This window comes from Cherax quadricarinatus, unplaced genomic scaffold, assembly GCF_038502225.1.
Source record: "Cherax quadricarinatus isolate ZL_2023a unplaced genomic scaffold, ASM3850222v1 Contig958, whole genome shotgun sequence".
Classification (NCBI taxonomy): Eukaryota; Metazoa; Arthropoda; class Malacostraca; order Decapoda; family Parastacidae; genus Cherax; species Cherax quadricarinatus.
Window position 1 is genome coordinate 1 of NW_027195984.1, and position 25,349 is coordinate 25,349.

The 25,349-nt window shown below is 44.2% G+C and overlaps 1 protein-coding gene across 1 annotated transcript in view; it reads right to left on the bottom strand.

The window, feature by feature from the left end:
* Window positions 1–532: 532 nt before the first annotated feature.
* LOC128685667 (nephrin-like) overlaps window positions 533–25,349 on the bottom strand; it is a 75,002-nt gene continuing 50,185 nt past the window's right edge. Inside the window, exons 6-9 of the mRNA XM_070080788.1 lie at window positions 20,046–20,150; window positions 14,538–14,739; window positions 1,078–1,169; window positions 533–874 (exon numbers count right to left, since the gene is read on the bottom strand). Coding sequence (XP_069936889.1) covers window positions 567–874; window positions 1,078–1,169; window positions 14,538–14,739; window positions 20,046–20,150 — 707 coding nt within the window. The 3' untranslated portion in view covers window positions 533–566. The remainder of the gene's footprint in view (window positions 875–1,077; window positions 1,170–14,537; window positions 14,740–20,045; window positions 20,151–25,349) is intronic.

Sequence of the window (25,349 nt, forward strand, 5' to 3'; positions counted from 1 at the left end):
GCTGACAGGTTACTTTAATCCCTTATTTTAGAGTATAAAATATTCTTGATGAGCGGACGTAATGACCCAGGTATAATGGATAGGCCTAAACCACCATTAACCAACCAATCACTGTACGATTCAAGAAATATTGTTATCGTTTTTTTTTTTGTAATCTTAACGAGGCTCACTTTGCCATTTTCCCCATGATAAAAACTTGTACCAATGAAATCTCTGTATTTATTTTTTACTCACCATTGGTAGGCATTTTGACCCTTATTTCTGCATCCACACTCAGGAAATTGATATTGGATCACAAGACATCATGTTATGGGTTTTAAACCTGCTAAACGTGATTAGTTTAAAGTTGATATTAGATCATAAAAGGTAAATGGTAAAGAATGTGACACTTCTATGATAATTAGAGGTACTGAAACATAAAGGCGAATGATAATGAATTTAAGGATACAGATGAGAGTTTTTAGCGATAAGGAAATTGATACCTGATACTGATTCTTAAGACTCCATGGTGTTGACGTTAAAGTTACTGAATGTTATATGTTAGTGTTAAGAAAGTTGGTATTGGATCACGAGACACCGTGACACTGACACACCTTCAGACGGACCGCATCAATCTGTTGTGGTAGGCTGGTGCCCTTAGCGTTGACAGCTGTGACGGTGATGAGATAGTCCTGCCCGGGGGTGAGGCCTCCCACGTGGAAGCGAGGGGTGTGTTCCTCCTCCAGGGTGGCCAGCAGGGTGTGGGTAGGGGCGGCATATACCCGGGCAATGAACCTCTGGGGGAGGCCACCGTCGTTGCCAGCAGTACAACCGACCTCCAGGCTGGCCACTGTTAGGTTCACCAGCACACAGTTACCTACACGCTCTGGGGGACCTGACCAGGAAATATAGTTGTATTGTGAACACGGGAATGTATAGGGATTCGAGCCGTGTTCCATGCGGGTAGGAGCTCCATGCTGCAGTTTATTCATTCACAGTTGTTTATTGCTTATTACATTATTATTTTTACCCACCAACCCTCCCCCCACCTACCCTCCACCCACCTACCCTCCACCCACCTATTCTCAACACACCTACCTGCCTCGATGACAGTGAACCTGCAAGGGTCAGCCTGAGTGCCCACTTCGTTGGTGGCCCAGCAAGAAAGAGTGCCATAGTCACGGGGTGACCTGGGGTGAGAGGTCACTCTTAGTATCAGTACAATAATGATATTCAGTATCAACAGGTTGACCAACAAAACATCCACACATCATCTGGGTGTTATTAGTATCAACACCTAAGGTAAACCATTGGCACTTTAACAAGTGTTACTTTCATACCACCATAGTAATGTTATAAGTCACTGTAGGCCGCCCGCGCTACAGCCGCCCGCACTACAGCCGCCGCACTACAGCCGCCTCTTCAGTGGGAAGGAGGCCAACCCGTGGAGGTCTAGAGCAGATATGGCTTTTCCGGTGGATAAAGTATTTTGTAGGTCAGTGTCGCTCTATGACTCGCCTGAAGAGTAGTGGTCAACAGAGTTAAATCGGAGGCTGCCATAGTGAAGAGCTCTGTTCCACAAGGCACATCTGCATGAGGCTGTCATCTGCTGAGGACGCGGTTAACCTCCAAGAAGATATAAACAAAGTTTTCCAGTGGGCAACGGTAAACAATATGATGTTCAATGAGGACAAATTCCAACTACTCCGTTATGGAAAACTGGAGGAGATAATAACTAGAACAGAGTATACTACTGACTCCGGCCATACAATAGAGCGGAAAAATAATGTAAGGGACCTGGGAGTAGTAATGTCTGAGGATCTCACTTTCAAGGATCACAACAGTGCCACGATCGCACGTGCAAAGAAAATGATAGGATGGATAATGAGAACTTTCAAAACGAGAGATGCCAAGCCCATGATGATCCTTTTCAAATCACTTGTTCTCTCTAGGCTGGAATACTGCTGTACATTAACATCTCCATTCAAAGCAGGTGAAATCGCAGATCTAGAGAGTGTACAGAGATCCTTTACTGCACGTATAAGTTCTGTCAAGCACCTTAACTACTGGGAACGCTTGGAAGCACTTGACTTGTACTCGTTGGAACGCAGGAGGGAGAGATATATCATAATCTACACTTGGAAAATCTTGGAAGGAATGGTCCCAAATCTGCACACAGAAATCACTCCCTACGAAAGTAAAAGACTGGGCAGGCGATGCAAAATGCCCCCAATAAAAAGTAGGGGCGCCATTGGTACACTAAGAGAAAACACCATAAGTGTCCGGGGCCCAAAACTGTTCAACAGCCTCCCATCAAGCATTAGGGGAATTGCCAATAAACCCCTGGCTGCCTTCAAGAGAGAGCTGGACAGATACCTAAAGTCAGTGCCGGATCAGCCGGGCTGTGGCTCGTACGTTGGACTGCGTGCGGCCAGCAGTAACAGCCTAGTTGATCAGGCCCTGATCCATCGGGAGGCCTGGTCATGGACCGGGCCGCGGGGGCGTTGATCCCCGGAATAACCTCCAGGTAACCTCCAGGTAACAACATACACCTGAGGAGGAGGTGAAGACACTGCTATGCGGTGGGCCCAGATAATATCTCTCCGTGACAGAAGTAAGACAGGAGAGAGAGTAGAGAGAGAGAGAGAGAGAGAGAGAGAGAGAGAGAGAGAGAGAGAGAGAGAGAGAGAGGTGGGTAGACTGCCTTTTCTTGGACTGTAAGAAGGCTTTTGACACCGTTCCGCACAAGAGATTGGTACAAAAGTTAGAGGAGCAGGTAAGAATAGAGGAAAAGCAATACAATGGATGTGGAAATACATGATAGGAAGGTATCAGAGTGGGCGCATTTGAACAGTGCAGTTCCACAAGGATCAGTCCTAGGGCCCGTGCTGTTTCTTCTATACGTTAATGTGGAGAATTCATGCGGATGAGGATCAGGTAAGACTATAAAGGGAACTGGACATGTTGCAAACCTGGTCAGATAAATGGCTCCACCAAATGCAAAGTCATGAAGCCTGAGGAAGAACAAAGAAGACCGCAGATGGAATACATGCTCGGAGGTCAAAGGCTGTAACCCTCACTCAACGAAAGGGATCTTGGGGTGGGCATCGTACCAAGAACATTTTCTGAGAAGCACAACAGCTAAATAACTGGTAGAGCATATGGGTGCCTGGCAAACCTAAAAAACAGCGTTTCGACATCTAAGTAAGGAGTTATTCACGACACTGTACACTGTGTACACCAGGCCCATATTGGAGCATGCAACACCAGTACGAAACCCGTGGTTGTTCAACCACGACAAGAAACTAGAGAAAGTGCAAAGGTTTGCAACAAAACTAGTCTCAATGCTAAGGGATATGTCATATGAGGGAAAGTTAAAGGAATTCAACTGGACGACACTGAAGGACAGGAGGGATATGGGGGATATGATAACGACATATTAAATACTGCGAGGAATTGACAAGGTGGACAGAGACAGAATGTTCCAGAGATGGGACACAGCAACAAGGGAACACAACTGGAAGCTGAAAACTCAAGAGTCACAGGGATGTTAGGAAGCATTTCTTGAGTCTTTTTTTTACACAGGGTTTGTCAAGGTTAAGGATCCTCAGCTTTATTGACAAACTAAGAGCTGTTACCTACATCAGCTCATTTGAAAGCATTTTTATTGTTAAGAGACATACAAGTAGGGAACAGGATGAAGTTGGAGCCATCTGTGGGCCAGCATTTTCATTTGATCAACTGACATTATCTCGTTGACATCATTATGCTGTACGAATGTGTTCCATACTCGAGTCATCCTGGGTATATATGATCTCAGATGGAGTGATGTTCTGGAGAAGGGTACAGCCAGAGTGAAGTTGCTGCTTTCTGCCCGTCTTGTGGCATAAAAGCTTGTTTCACGCTGTCCTCGAAGTGGATCCAAGTGTGGTACTTTGACAATATTGGCCTTGTACATAACAGTAAGGCCACCCACATCCCTCCTGTGTTGAAGGCTCTGCTAGAGAGAGAGAGAGAGAGAGAGAGAGAGAGAGAGAGAGAGAGAGACAGACCGGCAATAGAGAAGCCTACAGATCAGCCTTGGTTTGGCTTTCGTTGTAGAGAGGCTGCTACTGCTAAGTACAAAGCATGGCGAAGGTATAAGAGACATCCTACCACCTATAACAGGAACTTGCACAGGCAAGCCTGTAGGCATATGGGTGACGTTCAAAAGTGGGCCATTGCTAAATGGGAGGTGGACACAAAAAGAAAGCTAGCATCAGGTAGGGTAGGCTCCAAAACCTGGTGGTCCCTGGTCAAGGACAGACAAGGTTATCTGCCTGATGAACTCATTCCACCTCTAAATCGACAGGATGGGACCACCTCTACTAGTAGTCAAGAGAAGGCGGACCTCTTTGCTGAACACTTTGCTACCAAAATGCAAGTTCCTGATCCAGCAAGGGACCCTCCTTGGCTAGCTGCAAGAACTGTGTCAAAACTGTCAGTGGTGACAATAAGGCAGGAGGAGGTGCATTTCCTTCTTAAATCGCTTGACCAAGAAAAGGCTGTGGGCCCAGACAAGTTGAGCCCAAGATTGCTGAGAAGATGTGCAGACCAGCTAGCAGCACCTCTAACTCGCATCTTTCAGCACTGCCTAGTACAGTGTAAATGGCCCTCTCTGTGGAAAGAGGCAAATGTAGTCCCTGTTCACAAAAAGAAGAGCAGAGCAGAAATCAGCAACTACAGACCAGTGTCACTCCTGTCAATCACTGGTAAGATCCTTGAGACAATAATCTCAAGACAAATGACAGAGTTTTTTGACTACCACTCACTACTTTGTGATCGTCAATATGGCTTCAGGAAAGGTTACTCTGCTGCTGATCTGTTGTTAAACCTCTCCACTAAGTGGCACCAGTCACTGGATGAATCCAAAGTCAGCTGTGTGGTAGCACTGGACATTGCTGGTGCTTTCGACCGGGTGTGGCACCAGGGCCTCTTAGCAAAACTTCAAGCACTGGGAATTGCAGGCTCTACGCTATGTCTCCTCAGTGATTACCTTCATGGTAGATCTCTAAGTGTAGTTCTCAATGGAACGGAATCAGCAAGACATCCTATTGGGGCAAGTGTTCCACAAGGAAGCGTGCTGGGACCATTGTTATGGAATGTCTACTTCAACGACCTTCTTCATCTCATCCCAGAATCCCATGCATATGCAGACGACTGTACACTGACATTCACTTATCCAAGAGAAGAAATGCCAGCTGCTCTAAGCTACATCAATCACCAGCTAAGAGCTATATCAGCTTGGGGAAATAGATGGCAAGTAACATTTGCACCTGAGAAAACGCAAATGATGATCGTCTCTAGGCACCATGATGGTAATGCTGGTGCAGTAGTAAGGATGAATGGGAGGGTGTTGGCACCTGGAGAAGTTGATATCCTTAGGGTGAAATTTGACTCCAAACTAATCATGAAGAACCATGTTGTAAATCTTGCAAACAAGGCAGCCAGGAAGCTTACAGCACTTCGCCGTATCTCGCATCTGCTTGACAGTAGGGGTTGCAAGATTCTGTACGAGGCACAAGTACGCTCACACCTTGAGTATGCTCCACTTTCTTGGTTTGCCTGCCCCCCCCCCCCTCTCATCTGCGACTGCTTGACAGAGTAGAGAACAGAGCAAGACGTCTCATCTCTCGCCTGGACCCATCCTGGATAGATCTGTCATTTCAGCAGAGCCTTCAACACAGGAGGGATGTGGGTGGCCTTACTGTTATGTACAAGGCCAATATTGTCAAAGTACCACACTTGGATCCACTTCGAGGACAGCGTGAAACAAGCTTTTATGCCACAAGACGGGCAGAAAGCAGCAACTTCACTCTGGCTGTACCCTTCTCCAGAACATCACTCCATCTGAGATCATATATACCCAGGATGACTCGAGTATGGAACACATTCGTACAGCATAATGATGTCAACGAGATAAAGTCAGTTGATCAAATGAAAATGCTGGCCCACAGATGGCTCCAACTTCATCCTGTTCCCTACTTGTATGTCTCATAACAATAAAAATGCTTTCAAATGAGCTGATGTAGGTAACAGCTCTTAGCTTGCCAATAAAGTTAGGAATCCTTAACCTGTAAATAGCTTGTCAATAAAGCTAGGGATCCTTAACCTTGTCAAACCCTGTGTAAAAAAGAGAGAGAGAGAGAGAGAGAGAGAGAGGAGGAGGTGCCTTTCCTTTTTAAATCGCTTGACCAAGAAAAGGCTGTGGACCCAGACAAGTTTAGTCCATGATTGCAGAGATGTGCAGACCAGCTAGCAGCACCTCTAACTCGCATCCTTCAACACTGCCTGGTACAGTGTAAATGGCCCTCTCTGTGGAATGAGGCAAATGTAGTCCCTGTTCACAAAAAGAAGAGCAGAGCAGAAATCAGCAACTACAGACCAGTGTCACTCCTGTCAATCACTGGTAAGATCCTTGAGACAATAATCTCAAGACAAATGACAGAGTTTTTTGACTACCACTCACTACTTTGTGATCGTCAATATGGCTTCAGGAAAGGTTACTCTGCTGCTGATCTGTTGTTAAACCTCTCCACTAAGTGGCACCAGTCACTGGATGAATCCAAAGTCAGCTGTGTGGTAGCACTGGACATTGCTGGCGCTTTCGACCGGGTGTGGCACCAGGGCCTCTTAGCAAAACTTCAAGCACTGGGAATTGCAGGCTCTACGCTATGTCTCCTCAGTGATTACCTTCATGGTAGATCTCTAAGTGTAGTTCTCAATGGAACGGAATCAGCAAGACATCCTATTGGGGCAAGTGTTCCACAAGGAAGCGTGCTGGGACCATTGTTATGGAATGTCTACTTCAACGACCTTCTTCATCTCATCCCAGAATCACATGCATATGCAGACGACTGTACACTGACATTCACTTATCCAAGAGAAGAAATGCCAGCTGCTCTAAGCTACATCAATCACCAGCTGAGAGCTATATCAGCTTGGGGAAATAGATGGCAAGTAACATTTGCACCTGAGAAAACGCAAATGATGATCGTCTCTAGGCACCATGATGGTAATGCTGGTGCAGTAGTAAGGATGAATGGGAGGGTGTTGGCACCTGGAGAAGAAGTTGATATCCTTGGGGTGAAATTTGACTCCAAACTGACCATGAAGAACCATGTTGTAAATCTTGCAAACAAGGCAGCCAGGAAGCTTACAGCACTTCGCCGTATCTCGCATCTGCTTGACAGTAGGGGTTGCAAGATTCTGTACGAGGCACAAGTACGCTCACACCTTGAGTATGCTCCACTTTCTTGGTTTGCCTGCCCCCCCCCCCTCTCATCTGCGACTGCTTGACAGAGTAGAGAACAGAGCAAGACGTCTCATCTCTCGCCTGGACCCATCCTGGATAGATCTGTCATTTCAGCAGAGCCTTCAACATAGGAGGGATGTGGGTGGCCTTACTGTTATGTACAAGGCCAATATTGTCAAAGTACCACACTTGGATCCACTTCGAGGACAGCGTGAAACAAGCTTTTATGCCACAAGACGGGCAGAAAGCAGCAACTTCACTCTGGCTGTACCCTTCTCCAGAACATCACTCCATCTGAGATCATATATACCCAGGATGACTCGAGTATGGAACACATTCGTACAGCATAATGATGTCAACGAGATAAAGTCAGTTGATCAAATGAAAATGCTGGCCCACAGATGGCTCCAACTTCATCCTGTTCCCTACTTGTATGTCTCATAACAATAAAAATGCTTTCAAATGAGCTGATGTAGGTAACAGCTCTTAGCTTGCCAATAAAGTTAGGAATCCTTAACCTGTAAATAGCTTGTCAATAAAGCTAGGGATCCTTAACCTTGTCAAACCCTGTGTAAAAAAAAATACATCTCACACGACTCTCACATAACATACATCTCACACGACTCTCACATAACATGCATCTCACACGACTCTCACATAACATACATCTCACACGACTCTCACATAACATGCATCTCACACGACTTTCACATAACATACATCTCACACGACTCTCACATAACATGCATCTCACACGACTCTCACATAACATGCATCTCACACGACTTTCACATAACATACATCTCACACGACTCTCACATAACATGCATCTCACACGACTTTCACATAACATACATCTCACACGACTCTCACATAACATGCATCTCACACGACTCTCACATAACATGCATCTCACACGACTTTCACATAACATACATCTCACACGACTCTCACATAACATACATCTCACACGACTCTCACATAACATACATCTCACACGACTCTCACATAACATGCATCTCACACGACTCTCACATAACATACATCTCACACGACTCTCACATAACATACATCTCACACGACTCTCACATAACATGCATCTCACACGACTCTCACATAACATACATCTCACACGACTCTCACATAACATACATCTCACACGACTCTCACATAACATACATCTCACACGACTCTCACATAACATACATCTCACACGACTCTCACATAACATACATCTCACACGACTCTCACATAACATACATCTCACACGACTCTCACATAACATGCATCTCACACGACTCTCACATAACATACATCTCACACGACTCTCATATAACATAAATCTCACACGACTCTCACATAACATACATCTCACACGACTCTCATATAACATAAATCTCACACGACTTTCACATAACATACATCTCACACGACTCTCACATAACATACATCTCACACGACTCTCACATAACATGCATCTCACACGACTCTCATATAACATAAATCTCACACGACTCTCACATAACATACATCTCACACGACTCTCACATAACATACATCTCACACGACTCTCACATAACATACATCTCACACGACTCTCACATAACATGCATCTCACACGACTCTCACATAACATGCATCTCACACGACTCTCACATAACATACATCTCACACGACTCTCACATAACATACATCTCACACGACTCTCACATAACATACATCTCACACGACTCTCACATAACATACATCTCACACGACTCTCACATAACATGCATCTCACACGACTTTCACATAACATACATCTCACACGACTCTCACATAACATGCATCTCACACGACTTTCACATAACATACATCTCACACGACTCTCACATAACATACATCTCACACGACTCTCACATAACATGCATCTCACACGACTCTCACATAACATGCATCTCACACGACTCTCACATAACATACATCTCACACGACTCTCACATAACATACATCTCACACGACTCTCACATAACATACATCTCACACGACTCTCACATAACATACATCTCACACGACTCTCACATAACATGCATCTCACACGACTCTCACATAACATACATCTCACACGACTCTCACATAACATACATCTCACACGACTCTCACATAACATACATCTCACACGACTCTCACATAACATACATCTCACACGACTCTCACATAACATACATCTCACACGACTCTCACATAACATACATCTCACACGACTCTCACATAACATGCATCTCACACGACTCTCACATAACATACATCTCACACGACTCTCACATAACATACATCTCACACGACTCTCACATAACATACATCTCACACGACTCTCACATAACATACATCTCACACGACTCTCACATAACATACATCTCACACGACTCTCACATAACATACATCTCACACGACTCTCACATAACATACATCTCACACGACTCTCACATAACATGCATCTCACACGACTCTCACATAACATACATCTCACACGACTCTCACATAACATGCATCTCACACGACTTTCACATAACATACATCTCACACGACTCTCACATAACATGCATCTCACACGACTCTCACATAACATGCATCTCACACGACTCTCACATAACATACATCTCACACGACTCTCACATAACATGCATCTCACACGACTTTCACATAACATACATCTCACACGACTCTCACATAACATGCATCTCACACGACTCTCACATAACATGCATCTCACACGACTTTCACATAACATACATCTCACACGACTCTCACATAACATGCATCTCACACGACTTTCACATAACATACATCTCACACGACTCTCACATAACATGCATCTCACACGACTCTCACATAACATGCATCTCACACGACTTTCACATAACATACATCTCACACGACTCTCACATAACATACATCTCACACGACTCTCACATAACATACATCTCACACGACTCTCACATAACATGCATCTCACACGACTCTCACATAACATACATCTCACACGACTCTCACATAACATACATCTCACACGACTCTCACATAACATGCATCTCACACGACTCTCACATAACATACATCTCACACGACTCTCACATAACATACATCTCACACGACTCTCACATAACATACATCTCACACGACTCTCACATAACATACATCTCACACGACTCTCACATAACATACATCTCACACGACTCTCACATAACATACATCTCACACGACTCTCACATAACATGCATCTCACACGACTCTCACATAACATACATCTCACACGACTCTCATATAACATAAATCTCACACGACTCTCACATAACATACATCTCACACGACTCTCATATAACATAAATCTCACACGACTTTCACATAACATACATCTCACACGACTCTCACATAACATACATCTCACACGACTCTCACATAACATGCATCTCACACGACTCTCATATAACATAAATCTCACACGACTCTCACATAACATACATCTCACACGACTCTCACATAACATACATCTCACACGACTCTCACATAACATACATCTCACACGACTCTCACATAACATGCATCTCACACGACTCTCACATAACATGCATCTCACACGACTCTCACATAACATACATCTCACACGACTCTCACATAACATACATCTCACACGACTCTCACATAACATACATCTCACACGACTCTCACATAACATACATCTCACACGACTCTCACATAACATGCATCTCACACGACTTTCACATAACATACATCTCACACGACTCTCACATAACATGCATCTCACACGACTTTCACATAACATACATCTCACACGACTCTCACATAACATACATCTCACACGACTCTCACATAACATGCATCTCACACGACTCTCACATAACATGCATCTCACACGACTCTCACATAACATACATCTCACACGACTCTCACATAACATACATCTCACACGACTCTCACATAACATACATCTCACACGACTCTCACATAACATACATCTCACACGACTCTCACATAACATGCATCTCACACGACTCTCACATAACATACATCTCACACGACTCTCACATAACATACATCTCACACGACTCTCACATAACATACATCTCACACGACTCTCACATAACATACATCTCACACGACTCTCACATAACATACATCTCACACGACTCTCACATAACATACATCTCACACGACTCTCACATAACATGCATCTCACACGACTCTCACATAACATACATCTCACACGACTCTCACATAACATACATCTCACACGACTCTCACATAACATACATCTCACACGACTCTCACATAACATACATCTCACACGACTCTCACATAACATACATCTCACACGACTCTCACATAACATACATCTCACACGACTCTCACATAACATGCATCTCACACGACTCTCACATAACATACATCTCACACGACTCTCACATAACATACATCTCACACGACTCTCACATAACATACATCTCACACGACTCTCACATAACATACATCTCACACGACTCTCACATAACATACATCTCACACGACTCTCATGAGACTCACACTTTCTTATCTATAAAAATTCACAATACCGTGACTGGAACAATACACAAATAACCCGCACATAGGGGAGAGGAGCTTACGACGACGTTTCGGTCCAATTTGGACCAAGTCGGACCGAAACGCCGTCGTAAGTTCCTCTCTCCTACGTGCGGGTTGTATACTCTCTTACGATAATCGGACAATATGTTTAATTTCAGTATTAAGTTTAAACTTAACTAATTTAAGTTGTTCGTACACAATATTTTTCCAGCATCATCACTGATAAGAAACCTGTAAAGTATCAACACAGGCATATATAAGATCAGATTTAATTTCGGCAGAGCTGCCCCAAAAATTCCAACCCTGGTATGGGTATTCGTAAGGATGAGAAGACCTGAAAGTTGTCCCCATGATGTTAGAGATAACATTCTTAAGATAAAAATTACTGAAGCTGTGTTTAACATAAGAAAAATAAAAAATTATCGACATAAAATAAAACACTTTGAAAATCTTTCGTCGTTTTCCACATTTCTCCATCGGAGTTGTGTTCAGTCTTTTGACACTTTTACATATATTAACGTTCCCACAACTCTAACTTTTTTTCCCGAATTACCTACTGACAAAAAACTATTTTTAACTATTACAGACAAAAATTGATGTAAGCAGTCTTAATTTATAAGATTTATGCTTAAAACTACGTTACCACGAGGACTCTCTCTGTGAGTTGGCTTTTCACAATGTTACTGCGAAGACTCTCTTTGAGAATTATATTTTTCATGAGGTCACAGCGAGGAATTTCATGGCGAATTACCTTTTCCATGATGTTTCTGCAAGAATCCTCATTGAACATACAAAATTTGTCTAAGTTTCATTGTAACGCTCGCATCATTAAATTGTCAACCAGTTTATGATGCATTAAAGAAAATGATCATCAAAGTTCCTATCTCCAATAACCAGGGAAGATTACAAAATAATATAAAATATGATATTTATCCATACGATGTGGGGACAGATTTACTTTGATCTGAAGGAGTCGCTGTAAGAGTAGGTGGTGTAGCAGGAGCGTGACACCCAACTCATGAAGAATTAGACACATGTGCAACATCTGGGTATCTTTATTTATAGATGTTTCGCCATCCAATGGCTTAATTAAAATGTAGAACTATTAGAATGTAGAACTATATATAAAAGATGAAATAATCAGTCTTGTAGTTGGTGAAGAGCACCGTAGTCTTGTAGAAAAGAAGGAAAAGATGAGCATAAGGAGGAAGAGGAAGTAGTAGTTTTGGTTGAGGTTGAGGAAGAGGTGGAGTATGAAGACAAGAAATAGGAGGACGAGGAAGATTAGGAAATGGAGGAAGAATAGGAAGACAAGAAAGAGGAGGAGGAGGAGGAGGAGGAGAGGACGAAGATGAGGGTGATGTCAGATTTCTGGTGAATTACTGTCGACCTGGTGAATAATCTTGAAATTTTTTTACTTAATAAATTCACATTATCAAATATAAATTAAAGAAATAAAATGAACAAAATTAAAGATACAGAAAGACAAGAGTAGTGAGCGAGGAGAGTGAGTTATCTGACTGATACCAGAGAGCAGGCATGAGTGAGAGAAGACAGTGAGCTCTCTGTCTGATCCCAGAGAACAGGTGAGTCACAGAGCTGAGAAGACCTACAAAGAACTTTATACACCAGAAGAGCCATAACCAACATGGATCTGCTCGGACCTTCTAACCTAACCTTGACATTGATGAGGCAGCCGTAGCGCGGGTGGCTGTGCTGACACTTACCACACTACTCATGCAGAATTATATTGATGTCATTGTTTATTACTTTGTTACCACGATGTATTACTTTGATACTGGGATGTATTTATTTATTTATTTATTTTTTATTAATTTGGACATGATAAATAGATGTACAAAGAAATGCAGTGGTTAAGTGTAACATGCCAAAAGCCCCTTGTATGCAGAGCATTATGGGCAGGCTTAAAATTAACTAAGCAATGATATATTCAGTGGTAAAAATTATAATGAACAAATAACAATTAAGAATAAATGAGTATTTCAAAGACAGGTTATATGGTCATTTGCTGAGTTGCTGAGCATTCAATAGAATGGAGTATTCTGTTAGGTAATGTAATTAAAAAAACAAAGTTTGATAGGGTCACAGGTTAAACATTTATGAGATACAGTTATTCAGTATTTATTTAGTTGTGGGTGAGTAAGTGATTTTTAAGAAGACACTTGAATTTATAAACAGTGTTTCTTTTATATTCACAGGTAATGAATTCCAGATTTTTGGGCCTTTTATGTGCATTGAGTTTTTGCATAGTGTAAGATGGACACGAGGAACATCAAAGAGTGATCTGTGCCTTGTGTTATGGTCATGTGTTCTGTTGAGGTTGGTAAGGAGACGTTTGAGGAGAGGGTTATATCCGAGTTAAATGTAGTAGGTAGGTACAATAGTAGTAGTAGTAGTAATAGTAGTAGGTACAATAATAAGTATGGATGTTTTGTAAGGTGAGTAAGTTTAGAGTTTTGAATATTGTTGGAGTGTGCTGCCTGTAGTGGGAATTTATCATTCTGACTGCAGCCTTTTGTATGGGTAATTAATGGTTTGAGATGGTTTATTGTTGTTGAGCCCCATGCACAAATTCCATAGGTGAGATAGGGGTACAACTTGGATATGAGGGTGTAAGACATACATGGGAGTGTAGTCCAACATGCTGAGGCCAGGCAGGACAGTAACACGGTGGCTGTCCACTTCGATGGTGTCCAGAGTGTTGTTGAAGAACCAGGTGAAGGAGAGATGTTGGTTAGGCTGGGCGTCCACACGGCATGTCAGGCGTATCTTCTCTCCTTCAGCCACTGCCACGGTCTGCGGGACGCTCACACACACTGGCTGGTCTGTGGAAGAGGAGAGCTGTGGGTGCTGAAATCTACAAAGAGGGTTTGTCTGTGGTAGGAGAGAAAGCTGTGGCTGCTCAATTCTCCCACAGATGGTGTCGTGTCTCACACAGTTGGTCTCTCTCACAGCTGGTCCAGAATGGTCCAGACTACAGCTGGTCTAGACCACAGTGGCACCTGTAATATCTCTGACCTTCTGAGTTGATCTCTAGTTATTAACGCAGCTAATAACGGTGGCTCACCAGAGAATGGGGGGGGGGGGAGGAGGAGAGGAGGGAGAGATGATGGGAGGAAGAATAAAAGGAGTGAGAAGGAGTGGTAGTTGGTGGAATGGAATAAGGTGAGAAACAGTGAGGGGGAAAAAGTGATTGGAGGGGAGGGAGAGTCGTCACAGTACGATACTTTATTTATAAAACTGACCCCATCACCATTTCTTCCCGCCCCCCTAAAAACCATAGGTCAGGTCACCAAGGCATCATAAGTCAGACGGTCACCTAGGCATTATTGGTCAAAAGGTCACCGAGGCATCATAAGTCAAGAGGTTACCAAGGCATCACAGGTCGAGGTCACCAAGGCACCACAGGTCAAGAGTCCACCAAGGCATCACAGGTCACGAAGTCACTGACGTATCACAGGTCACGAAGACACTGACGCATAACAGATCAAGAGATCACTGACGCATCACAGGTCACGAGGTCACTGACTCATCACAGATCACGAGGTCACTGACTCATCACAGGTCATGAGGCCACTGACGAAGCACAGGTCACGAGGTCACTGAGGCATCACAGGCCAAAAGTTCACTGAGGCATCACAGGCCAAGAGGTCACTGAGGGATCACAGGTCAAAAGGTTACTGACGAATCACAGATCACGAGGTCATTGGCGCATAACAGGTGACGAGGTCACTGACGCATCACAGGTTACGAGGTCACTGACGCATCACAGGTCGCGAGGTCACTGACGCAACACAGATCAAGAGATCACTGACGTATCACAGGTCACGAGGTCACTGACGCAGCACAGGTCAAGAGGTCACTGACGCATCACAGGTCACGAGGTCACTGACTCATCAAAGGTCACGAGGTCACTGACGCATCACAGGTCGTGAGGTCACTGACGCAGCACAGATGACGAGGTCACTGACGCAGCACAGGTCAAGAGGTCACTGACGCATCATAGGTCAAGAGGTCACTGATCCATCACAGATCACGAGGTCACTGACACATCACGGGTCACGAGGCCAGTGACGCATCACAGGTCACGAGTTCACTGACGCATCACAGGTCACGAGGTCACTGACACATCAAAGGTTGAGGTCACTGGCGCATCACAGGTCACGAGGTCACTGGCGCATCACAGGTCACGAGGTCACTAACGCATCACAGGTCACAAGGTCACTGACGCATCACAGGTCAAGAGGTCACTGACGCAGCACAGGTCAAGAGGTCACTGACGCATCATAGGTCAAGAGGTCACTGATCCATCACAGATCACGAGGTCACTGACACATCACGGGTCACGAGGCCAGTGACGCATCACAGGTCACGAGTTCACTGACGCATCACAGGTCACGAGGTCACTGACACATCAAAGGTTGAGGTCACTGGCGCATCACAGGTCACGAGGTCACTGGCGCATCACAGGTCACGAGGTCACTAACGCATCACAGGTCACAAGGTCACTGACGCATCACAGGTCAAGAGGTCACTGACGAATCACAGGTCAAGAGGTCACTGACGCATCAAAGGCCAAGAGATAACTGATGCATCACAGCTCAAGAGGTCAATGACTCATCAAAGGTCACGAGGTCACTGACGCATCACAGGTAGTGACGTCACTGACACAGCACAGGTGACGAGGTCACTGACGCAGCACAGATGACGAGGTCACTGACGCAGCACAGGTCAAGAGGTCACTGACGCATAGGTCAAGAGGTCACTGACCCATCACAGGTCACGAGGTCACTGACACATCACGGGTCACGAGGCCAGTGACGCATCACAGGTCACGAGTTCACTGACGCATCACAGGTCACGAGGTCACTGACACATCAAAGGTTGAGGTCACTGGCGCATCACAGGTCACGAGGTCACTAACGCATCACAGGTCACGAGGTCACTGACGCATCACAAGGTCAGAGGTCACTGACGCATCACAAGTCCAGAGGTCACTGACGCATCACAGGTCAAGAGGTCACTGACGCAAAGGTCAAGAGGTCACTGACGCATCACAGGTCAAGAGGTCACTGACGCATCACAGGTCAAGAGGTCACTGATGCAGCACAGGTCAAGAGGTCACTGACGCATCACAGGTCAAGAGGTCACTGACGCATCACAGGTCGCGAGGTCACTGACGCAACACAGATCAAGAGGTCACTGACGCATCACAGGTCAAGAGGTCACTGACGCATCACAGGTCAAGAGGTCACTGACGCATCACAGGTCGCGAGGTCACTGACGCAACACAGGTCAAGAGGTCACTGACGCAGCACAGATGACGAGGTCACTGACGCATCACAGGTCAAGAGGTCACTGACGCATCACAGGTCAAGAGGTCACTGACGCATCACAGGTCAAGAGGTCACTGACGCATCACAGGTCGCGAGGTCACTGATGCATCACAGATCAAGAGGTCACTGACGCATCACAGGTCAAGAGGTCACTGACGCATCACAGGTCACGAGGTCACGAGGTCACTGACGCATCACAGGTCAAGAGGTCACTGACGCATCACAGGTCAAGAGGTCACTGACGCATCACAGGTCGCGAGGTCACTGACGCATCACAGGTTAAGAGGTCACTGACGCATCACAGGTCAAGAGGTCACTGACGCAGCACAGGTCAAGAGGTCACTGACGCATCACAGGTCACGAGGTCACTGACGCAGCACAGGTCAAGAGGTCACTGACGCATCACAGGTCAAGAGGTCACTGACGCATCACAGGTCACGAGGTCACGAGGTCACTGACGCATCACAGGTCAAGAGGTCACTGACGCATCACAGGTCGCGAGGTCACTGACGCATCACAGGTCAAGAGGTCACTGACGCATCACAGGTCGCGAGGTCACTGATGCATCACAGATCAAGAGGTCACTGACGCATCACAGGTCAAGAGGTCACTGACGCATCACAGGTCAAGAGGTCACTGACGCATCACCGGTCAAGAGGTCACTGACGCATCACAGGTCAAGAGGTCACTCACGCATCACAGGTCACGAGGTCACGAGGTCACTGACGCATCACAGGTCGCGAGGTCACTGATGCATCACAGATCAAGAGGTCACTGACGCATCACAGGTCAAGAGGTCACTGACGCATCACCGGTCAAGAGGTCACTGACGCATCACAGGTCAAGAGGTCACTGACGCATCACCGGTCAAGAGGTCACTGACGCATCACAGGTCAAGAGGTCACTGACGCATCACCGGTCAAGAGGTCACTGACGCATCACAGGTCAAGAGGTCACTGATGCATCACAGGTCAAGAGGTCACTGATGCATCACCGGTCAAGAGGTCACTGACGCATCACAGGTCAAGAGGTCACTGACGCATCACCGGTCAAGAGGTCACTGACGCATCACAGGTCAAGAGGTCACTGATGCATCACAGGTCAAGAGGTCACTGATGCATCACAGATCAAGAGGTCACTGACGCAGCACAGGTCAAGAGGTCACTGACGCATCACAGGTCAAGAGGTCACTGATGCATCACAGGTCAAGAGGTCACTGATGCATCACAGATCAAGAGGTCACTGACGCAACACAGATCAAGAGGTCACTGACGCATCACAGGTCAAGAGGTCACTGACGCAGCACTGACTGCACTAGTCACTTACCCATAACTCAATGTCTCCTCTCTCTTCTCTTTTAAATACCAAATAAAAATATTGAGAGTCATAAAAGACCAACTAAATCAGTGTTAATTCTCATAATCTGTAACAGTATTTCCATCATTCAATTATTCAGTGAGGCTGAGTAAATCTTATGTTCTAATATCGCATCCTACATTTAGATTTAGAGACATGAAATATTTAGAGGATTATACACATGACAAGTCATATGTTAGAGATGAATTTATCAGCGTGATGGTTGATGCTGCTTGTTTCTGGTCAGCTCTGAGATGTAAAGCTTGATCACAGCTGTCATACATCCCGGATCACAAGCAAGATCCACTACATTTTTTGCCTTGGTTTTAACACTGATCATCGTAGAAGAGTCAGGACTTTGAACGCTCCGCCAGAGATAATCAAGTATTCACTACCAGCTTTCACTAAAAGTTTGCTAGGTCAGAATACTGAAAGTTTGCTTTCAGCGTGTCATTTCAGCGTGTCATCATCTATTCCAACATGGACATACTTGACACTGAAACAGATTCCACCATCCATGTACTTGTTTAGCGATGTTACAGATCAGAGAACTCTCCAGTGATGGACTCTTATGGAAAGAGTAAATGATACCATGAGTCACATCAAGTATCGTTATTTATGAGAACGTGGGTACAGAATCAACCTCAACTCTGTGTTGCTAAAGCTGGAGCGTCTGAAGGAAGCTGCCAGCCTTGTCTTCAACTTTGAGAATATTCACAATATTCCCCCATAGTGAGAGCATTGCTTGATTAATCTTAATGTAACAATCTTCAAGATAAGACAACTTTAGAATGAATGTATAGTCCAGCGTTTTCATATCAAATCTTTGCTCTAGCAGTTCCTGCCTTTTCTAGAAACATGATGATTTCTTTTCTTTTAACACGCAGTGTAAGACTTTCCTCGTGATAACCAGTGACTCTGTGTATGAAAGAGGAATTTACTGAATATTGCTTCAACCTCTTCACACAATATTTTGAACCTCTGGAATATGTAACTCTGCTTCGTATTTGATTAATAATTTTAACGTGAGACACATTAATGAGATCAGAGGAAGTGTCTTCATGATCAAAACAATGAGATGAAGAAAGTGGCATGAAGGGAAAGATCTGCTTCACGAAAGTTTAGAACCCAGAATAAATGCACGTCATAGACGGTGTGCCGTCAGTACACATAACAGATAACTTGGTCCACTCCACCTCCTTATCGGACACAAAATTCTGCATCGTTCTTGATGACATCACCACAGGTAGTGGTGGTTGGTGATTTAGAGAACTGATATTCCTCTGTCACAGAGCCTCCTTTCAGATACTGAAGATAAACGTACAAGTGTTCACAAGACACATCATCTGTTGATTCATGCAGCTGAAGCACGGAGGAGGGCTTGCTCTAGTTTCTGTATATACTCTATCCTCGTTCATCTGAGAGCCACTGTTTCTCACGGTGGTGTTTGAAGGCGATATCTACTTTATCTACGTCAGACATGGCTTGATGAGAGAACCTTTCTGGCTGTATGAAACTTCTCACATTCAGCATTACGGAGCTCACTGCAACACAAGAATTTATGAGCAGATACACTGGTATAAGGAAAATGATCAACTGAATCCATTCTTTCAAAGAATTCATTGTCTCTCCCTGAGCACTCTGCATGACTTTATTCGAGATGGTTCTTCAATTTGATTTCATGCTGTTTGTACTAAACATTGTATTGCGTGGAGCCCACTGATGCTTTTCAATCGCAAAAACTCATCCTTTTATGACAGTGTCCGTCCTGAGCCATAATTCTCTAGCCTACTAATATGACAAAAAAAAAAAACTTGCAAAATATTTTTTAAATATAATTTTAATATCTTTTTCGAATGAGAGAAAAGCAAAATGCTAAGCTCAAGCTGAGGCTTCTTGTGCCTTACAATGGTTTTATGAAGAGTGATCAATAAGAGGGCTAGACATGTCTCTCATGAGTCAGGCAAGTTGACACATCTTTGACATGGTAATAGTACACAATACCCACAAGTTGACAAGACACATATTCAGCAGTTGTGAAACTTTTCGCTTACACAGTAGGCTTCTTCAGTCGAGTACAGAGAGAGCAGCGGAAGCAGTGGGGATGAAAAGACGATATAATCAGTCCATCATCCTTGAGGTGATGGAGTGATTGAGGTGGTCAGCCCCTCAGGAACAATGTGAAGTTGAAGTAACAGAATGGAGGCTTACAAAATTGTCAAAGTTGAGACGCAGAAAATCTTGAAGACGACAGAAGGCAAGACCCACTAGAAGTACGAATATAATAAGTGAGAGGCAGTGTAACAACATACTGGGTGGGTCTGTCTCTTCCAGCATCTTCAAGATTTTCTGCTCCTCACCCTCGGCAGTTTGTAAGTCTTCATTCTGTTATTTCAGCTTCACATTGTTCAAGACTATGGAGCTGAACTCTTCTCCAGGCTGAGGGACTCACTACTTCAGAACTACGTCTTCGTGGGTGACGGACTGACTATATCGTCTTTACATCTCCACTGTTTCCGCTGCCTCCTCTATATTCGACTGAAGAAGCCAACTGGGTAAGTGAAACGTTTCGGAACAAAGATACAAAACTGTTCTACATGTGTCTTACTTATCAATGTGTCACCAGTTAAAAACAGATATCTTCTGTGGCCTGGTAGGTAATGCTCCCGCCTCACACAGTGAGTGTCTGTGGTTCGATCCCGGCCGTGTGGAAACATTGTCCGTGTTTCCTTACACCTACTACCCCCGTTCACCTAGCAAGCAGGTACCTGGATGTTAGTCGATTGGTGTGGGTCGCATCCTGGGGGACAAGACTGAAGGACCACAGTGGAAATAAGACAGAAGCCTCGATGACGTACTGACTTTCTTGGGTTATCCTGTGTGACTAACCTCCGGGGTTATCCTGTATGACTAACTTCCGGGGTTATCCTGTGTGGCTAACCTCCGGGGTTATCCTGTGTGGCTAACCTCCGGGGTTATCCTGTGTGGCTAACCTCCGGGGTTATCCTGTATGACTAACCTCCGGGGTTATCCTGTGTGACTAACCTCCGGGGTTATCCTGTGTGGCTAACCTCCGGGGTTATCCTGTATGACTAACCTCCGGGGTTATCCTGTGTGACTAACCTCCGGGGTTATCCTGTGTGGCTAACCTCCGGGGTTATCCTTTGTGGCTAACCTCCGGGGTTAAGATTCCGAGCAAAATCAACTCTTATCGGACGAGTCTGTCACATTCTAAAGTGTTTCTCAGCAGGGCTCATAGAATATTGTTTCATATACTGGGAATGTATTTACTAGTAACAAAGGCGACACACAATGAAATGTTGTGTGAGTTTAGGTATAAAAGGCAGAGAAATGTTTGAAATGATGATTAAAAGTATTGAAGCTAGTCACGGCATTTTGCCGGGTGAGCACCATCCCCCCATAATGCCATGACGAAAATGAAAGGCCTACCATACAGGGGGGTCTTTTTTCGTCAGAGCATTATGCTGGGTAGCAGCCGTTAGCATGACATCAAGGCCTGCCGCTACACTTCACAGAGACTTCTCATTTCTCACGTGGCTGCCGTGGTGAGAGTAAGTGTTGCACTATTGTCTCTCATCAGCCCCATCTTTTGTCCAGTGTTCCCTTTGGTTTTGGGGCTATACATGTTTGATTATGGGTAAAAGGAAGTCTTTAACACCTGAAACTATAGCTCAAATCATAGGGCTTCACAAAGCTGGGCACCAGACGAAAGAAATAGTGGAGAATGTTGGTGTGTGTGAGCGTTCAGTGAGGAACTGGGTGCAGCGTTTCAAGGCTGGTGGCGGTGTCGAGTTACCGTCTGCCAAACCTCGGCCTGGCCCCTCGAAGAAGACATCTGTTCGTACCTTAACTGTGTTAAAGAAGCAGTTAGAGAGTACACCTAAGATAACTGCTAGAGAACTGAAAGAAAAGAACCCACATCTTCTCTCAGAGGTGTCTGTAAGAACTGTTAACAGACGTGTGTCGCAAAGAAATATCTTCAATGGAATCCTCAACAGTGGTCTGAAGCACTTTGGAGTAATAAAGCAACCTTCACCATCACCTGTAACCGTGGGGGACATGTGTACCGGTCCAGAGGTAGTGACCTGCTAGACCCACGCTACACCTGTGGCACCACCAAACACCCAGACTCACTCATGGTTTGGGGTGTTTCAGTGCTGCTGCACGCAAGCTGGAAACTCATTGTGCTTCCCAAAAACCAGTATATGAACCAGTATAATTACCTGGAGTTATTGTTTTGAGTGGCCCATTCGAAGATTTGGTTGATGTCCGCCTGGAGTCTCGCAGTGTCTTTGACGGAGGTTACTGCCATGGTGATCCAGGTGTCATCTGCAAAGGAAGACACGGAGCTATGGCTTACATCTCTATGTCAGAAATGAGGATGAGGAATAGAATGGGAGCGAGTACTGTGCCTTGTGGAACAGAGCTTTTCACCATGGCTGCCTGGGACTTTACTCTGTTTACTATTACTCTTCGTGTTCTATTGCTCAGGAAGTTATAGATCCATTTACCAATTTTTCCTGTTATTCCTTTATCACGCCTTTTGTGCGCTATTACACCATGGCCACACTTGTCGAAACCTTTTTCAAAGTCTATGTATACATCTGTATTTTGTTTATCCTCTACAGCATCCAGGACCTTGCCACAGTGGTCCAGTAGCTGGGACAGGCAGGAGCGACCTGCTCTAAACCCGTGTTGCCCTGGGTTGAGTAATTGATGGGTATCTAGGTGGTTGCCACACCATCGTATGTCCTCGGATCACGGTAAAACACCTAGCTCTGCTGGGTGCGTCATTCTTGTAGGATTGGTGGTCCGTGGGTTATATATATATATATATATATATATATATATATATATATATATATATATATATATATATATATATATATATATATATATATATATATATGTCGTGCTGAATAGGTAAAACTGGTTAATTTTCAAAAACTCGTTAAAATTAAGTCCTTTCTAAAATTTTCTCTTATACGTTTAAAGATATATTTTTTTCATTTATGTTAATGTAAAAATTAATAATTTTGTACCAAAAGAACCTTAGAAAACTTACCTAACCTTATTATAACAAGCGCAATTTAATTTAGCCTAATCCAACTAAATATATTTTAGATAAGTTTACAATAATTTAATAATAAACAAACACAATGAAATATATTTTTTCGTTAGGTTCAGAATGATTTTTGCGAAATTATTGCATACACAAATTTTCGCTTTCCTTATTCGGCAAGAAGAGCGTTGCTATTTAAGCCAGAATAGCAAGTTTTACCTATTCGGCACGATATATATATATATATATATATATATATATATATATATATATATATATATATATATATATATATATATATATATATACATATATATGTATATATATATTTTTTTTTATTATCACACTGGCCGATTCCCACCAAGGCAGGGTGGCCCGAAAAAGAAAAACTTTCACCATCATTCACTCCATCACTGTCTTGCCAGAAGGGTGCTTTACACTACAGTTTTTAAACTGCAACATTAACACCCCTCCTTCAATTCACTCCTATCAAACACGCTCACGCATGCCTGCTGGAAGTCCAAGCCCCTCGCACACAAAACCTCCTTTACCCCCTCCCTCCAACCTTTCCTAGGCCGACCCCTACCCCGCCTTCCTTCCACTACAGACTGATACACTCTTGAAGTCATTCTGTTTCGCTCCATTCTCTCTACATGTCCGAACCACCTCAACAACCCTTCCTCAGCCCTCTGGACAACAGTTTTGGTAATCCCGCACCTCCTCCTAACTTCCAAACTACGAATTCTCTGCATTATATTCACACCACACATTGCCCTCAGACATGACATCTCCACTGCCTCCAGCCTTCTCCTCGCTGCAACATTCATCACCCATGCTTCACACCCATATAAGAGCGTTGGTAAAACTATACTCTCATACATTCCCCTCTTTGCCTCCAAGGACAAAGTTCTTTGTCTCCACAGACTCCTAAGTGCACCACTCACCTTTTCCCCTCATCAATTCTATGATTCACCTCATCTTTCATAGACCCATCCGCTGACACGTCCACTCCCAAATATCTGAATACATTCACCTCCTCCATACTCTCTCCCTCCAATCTGATATCCAATCTTTCATCACCTAATCTTTTTGTTATCCTCATAACCTTACTCTTTCCTGTATTCACTTTTAATTTTCTTCTTTTGCACACCCTACCAAATTCATCCACCAATCTCTGCAACTTCTCTTCAGAATCTCCCAAGAGCACAGTGTCATCAGCAAAGAGCAACTGTGACAACTCCCACTTTGTGTGTGATTCTTTATCTTTTAACTCCACGCCTCTTGCCAAGACCCTCGCATTTACTTCTCTTACAACCCCATCTATAAATATATTAAACAACCACGGTGACATCACACATCCTTGTCTAAGGCCTACTTTTACTGGGAAATAATTTCCCTCTTTCCTACATACTCTAACTTGAGCCTCACTATCCTCGTAAAAACTCTTCACTGCTTTCAGTAACCTACCTCCTACACCATACACCTGCAACATCTGCCACATTGCCCCCCTATCCACCCTGTCATACGCCTTTTCCAAATCCATAAATGCCACAAAGACCTCTTTAGCCTTATCTAAATACTGTTCACTTATATGTTTCACTGTAAACACCTGGTCCACACACCCCCTACCTTTCCTAAAGCCTCCTTGTTCATCTGCTAT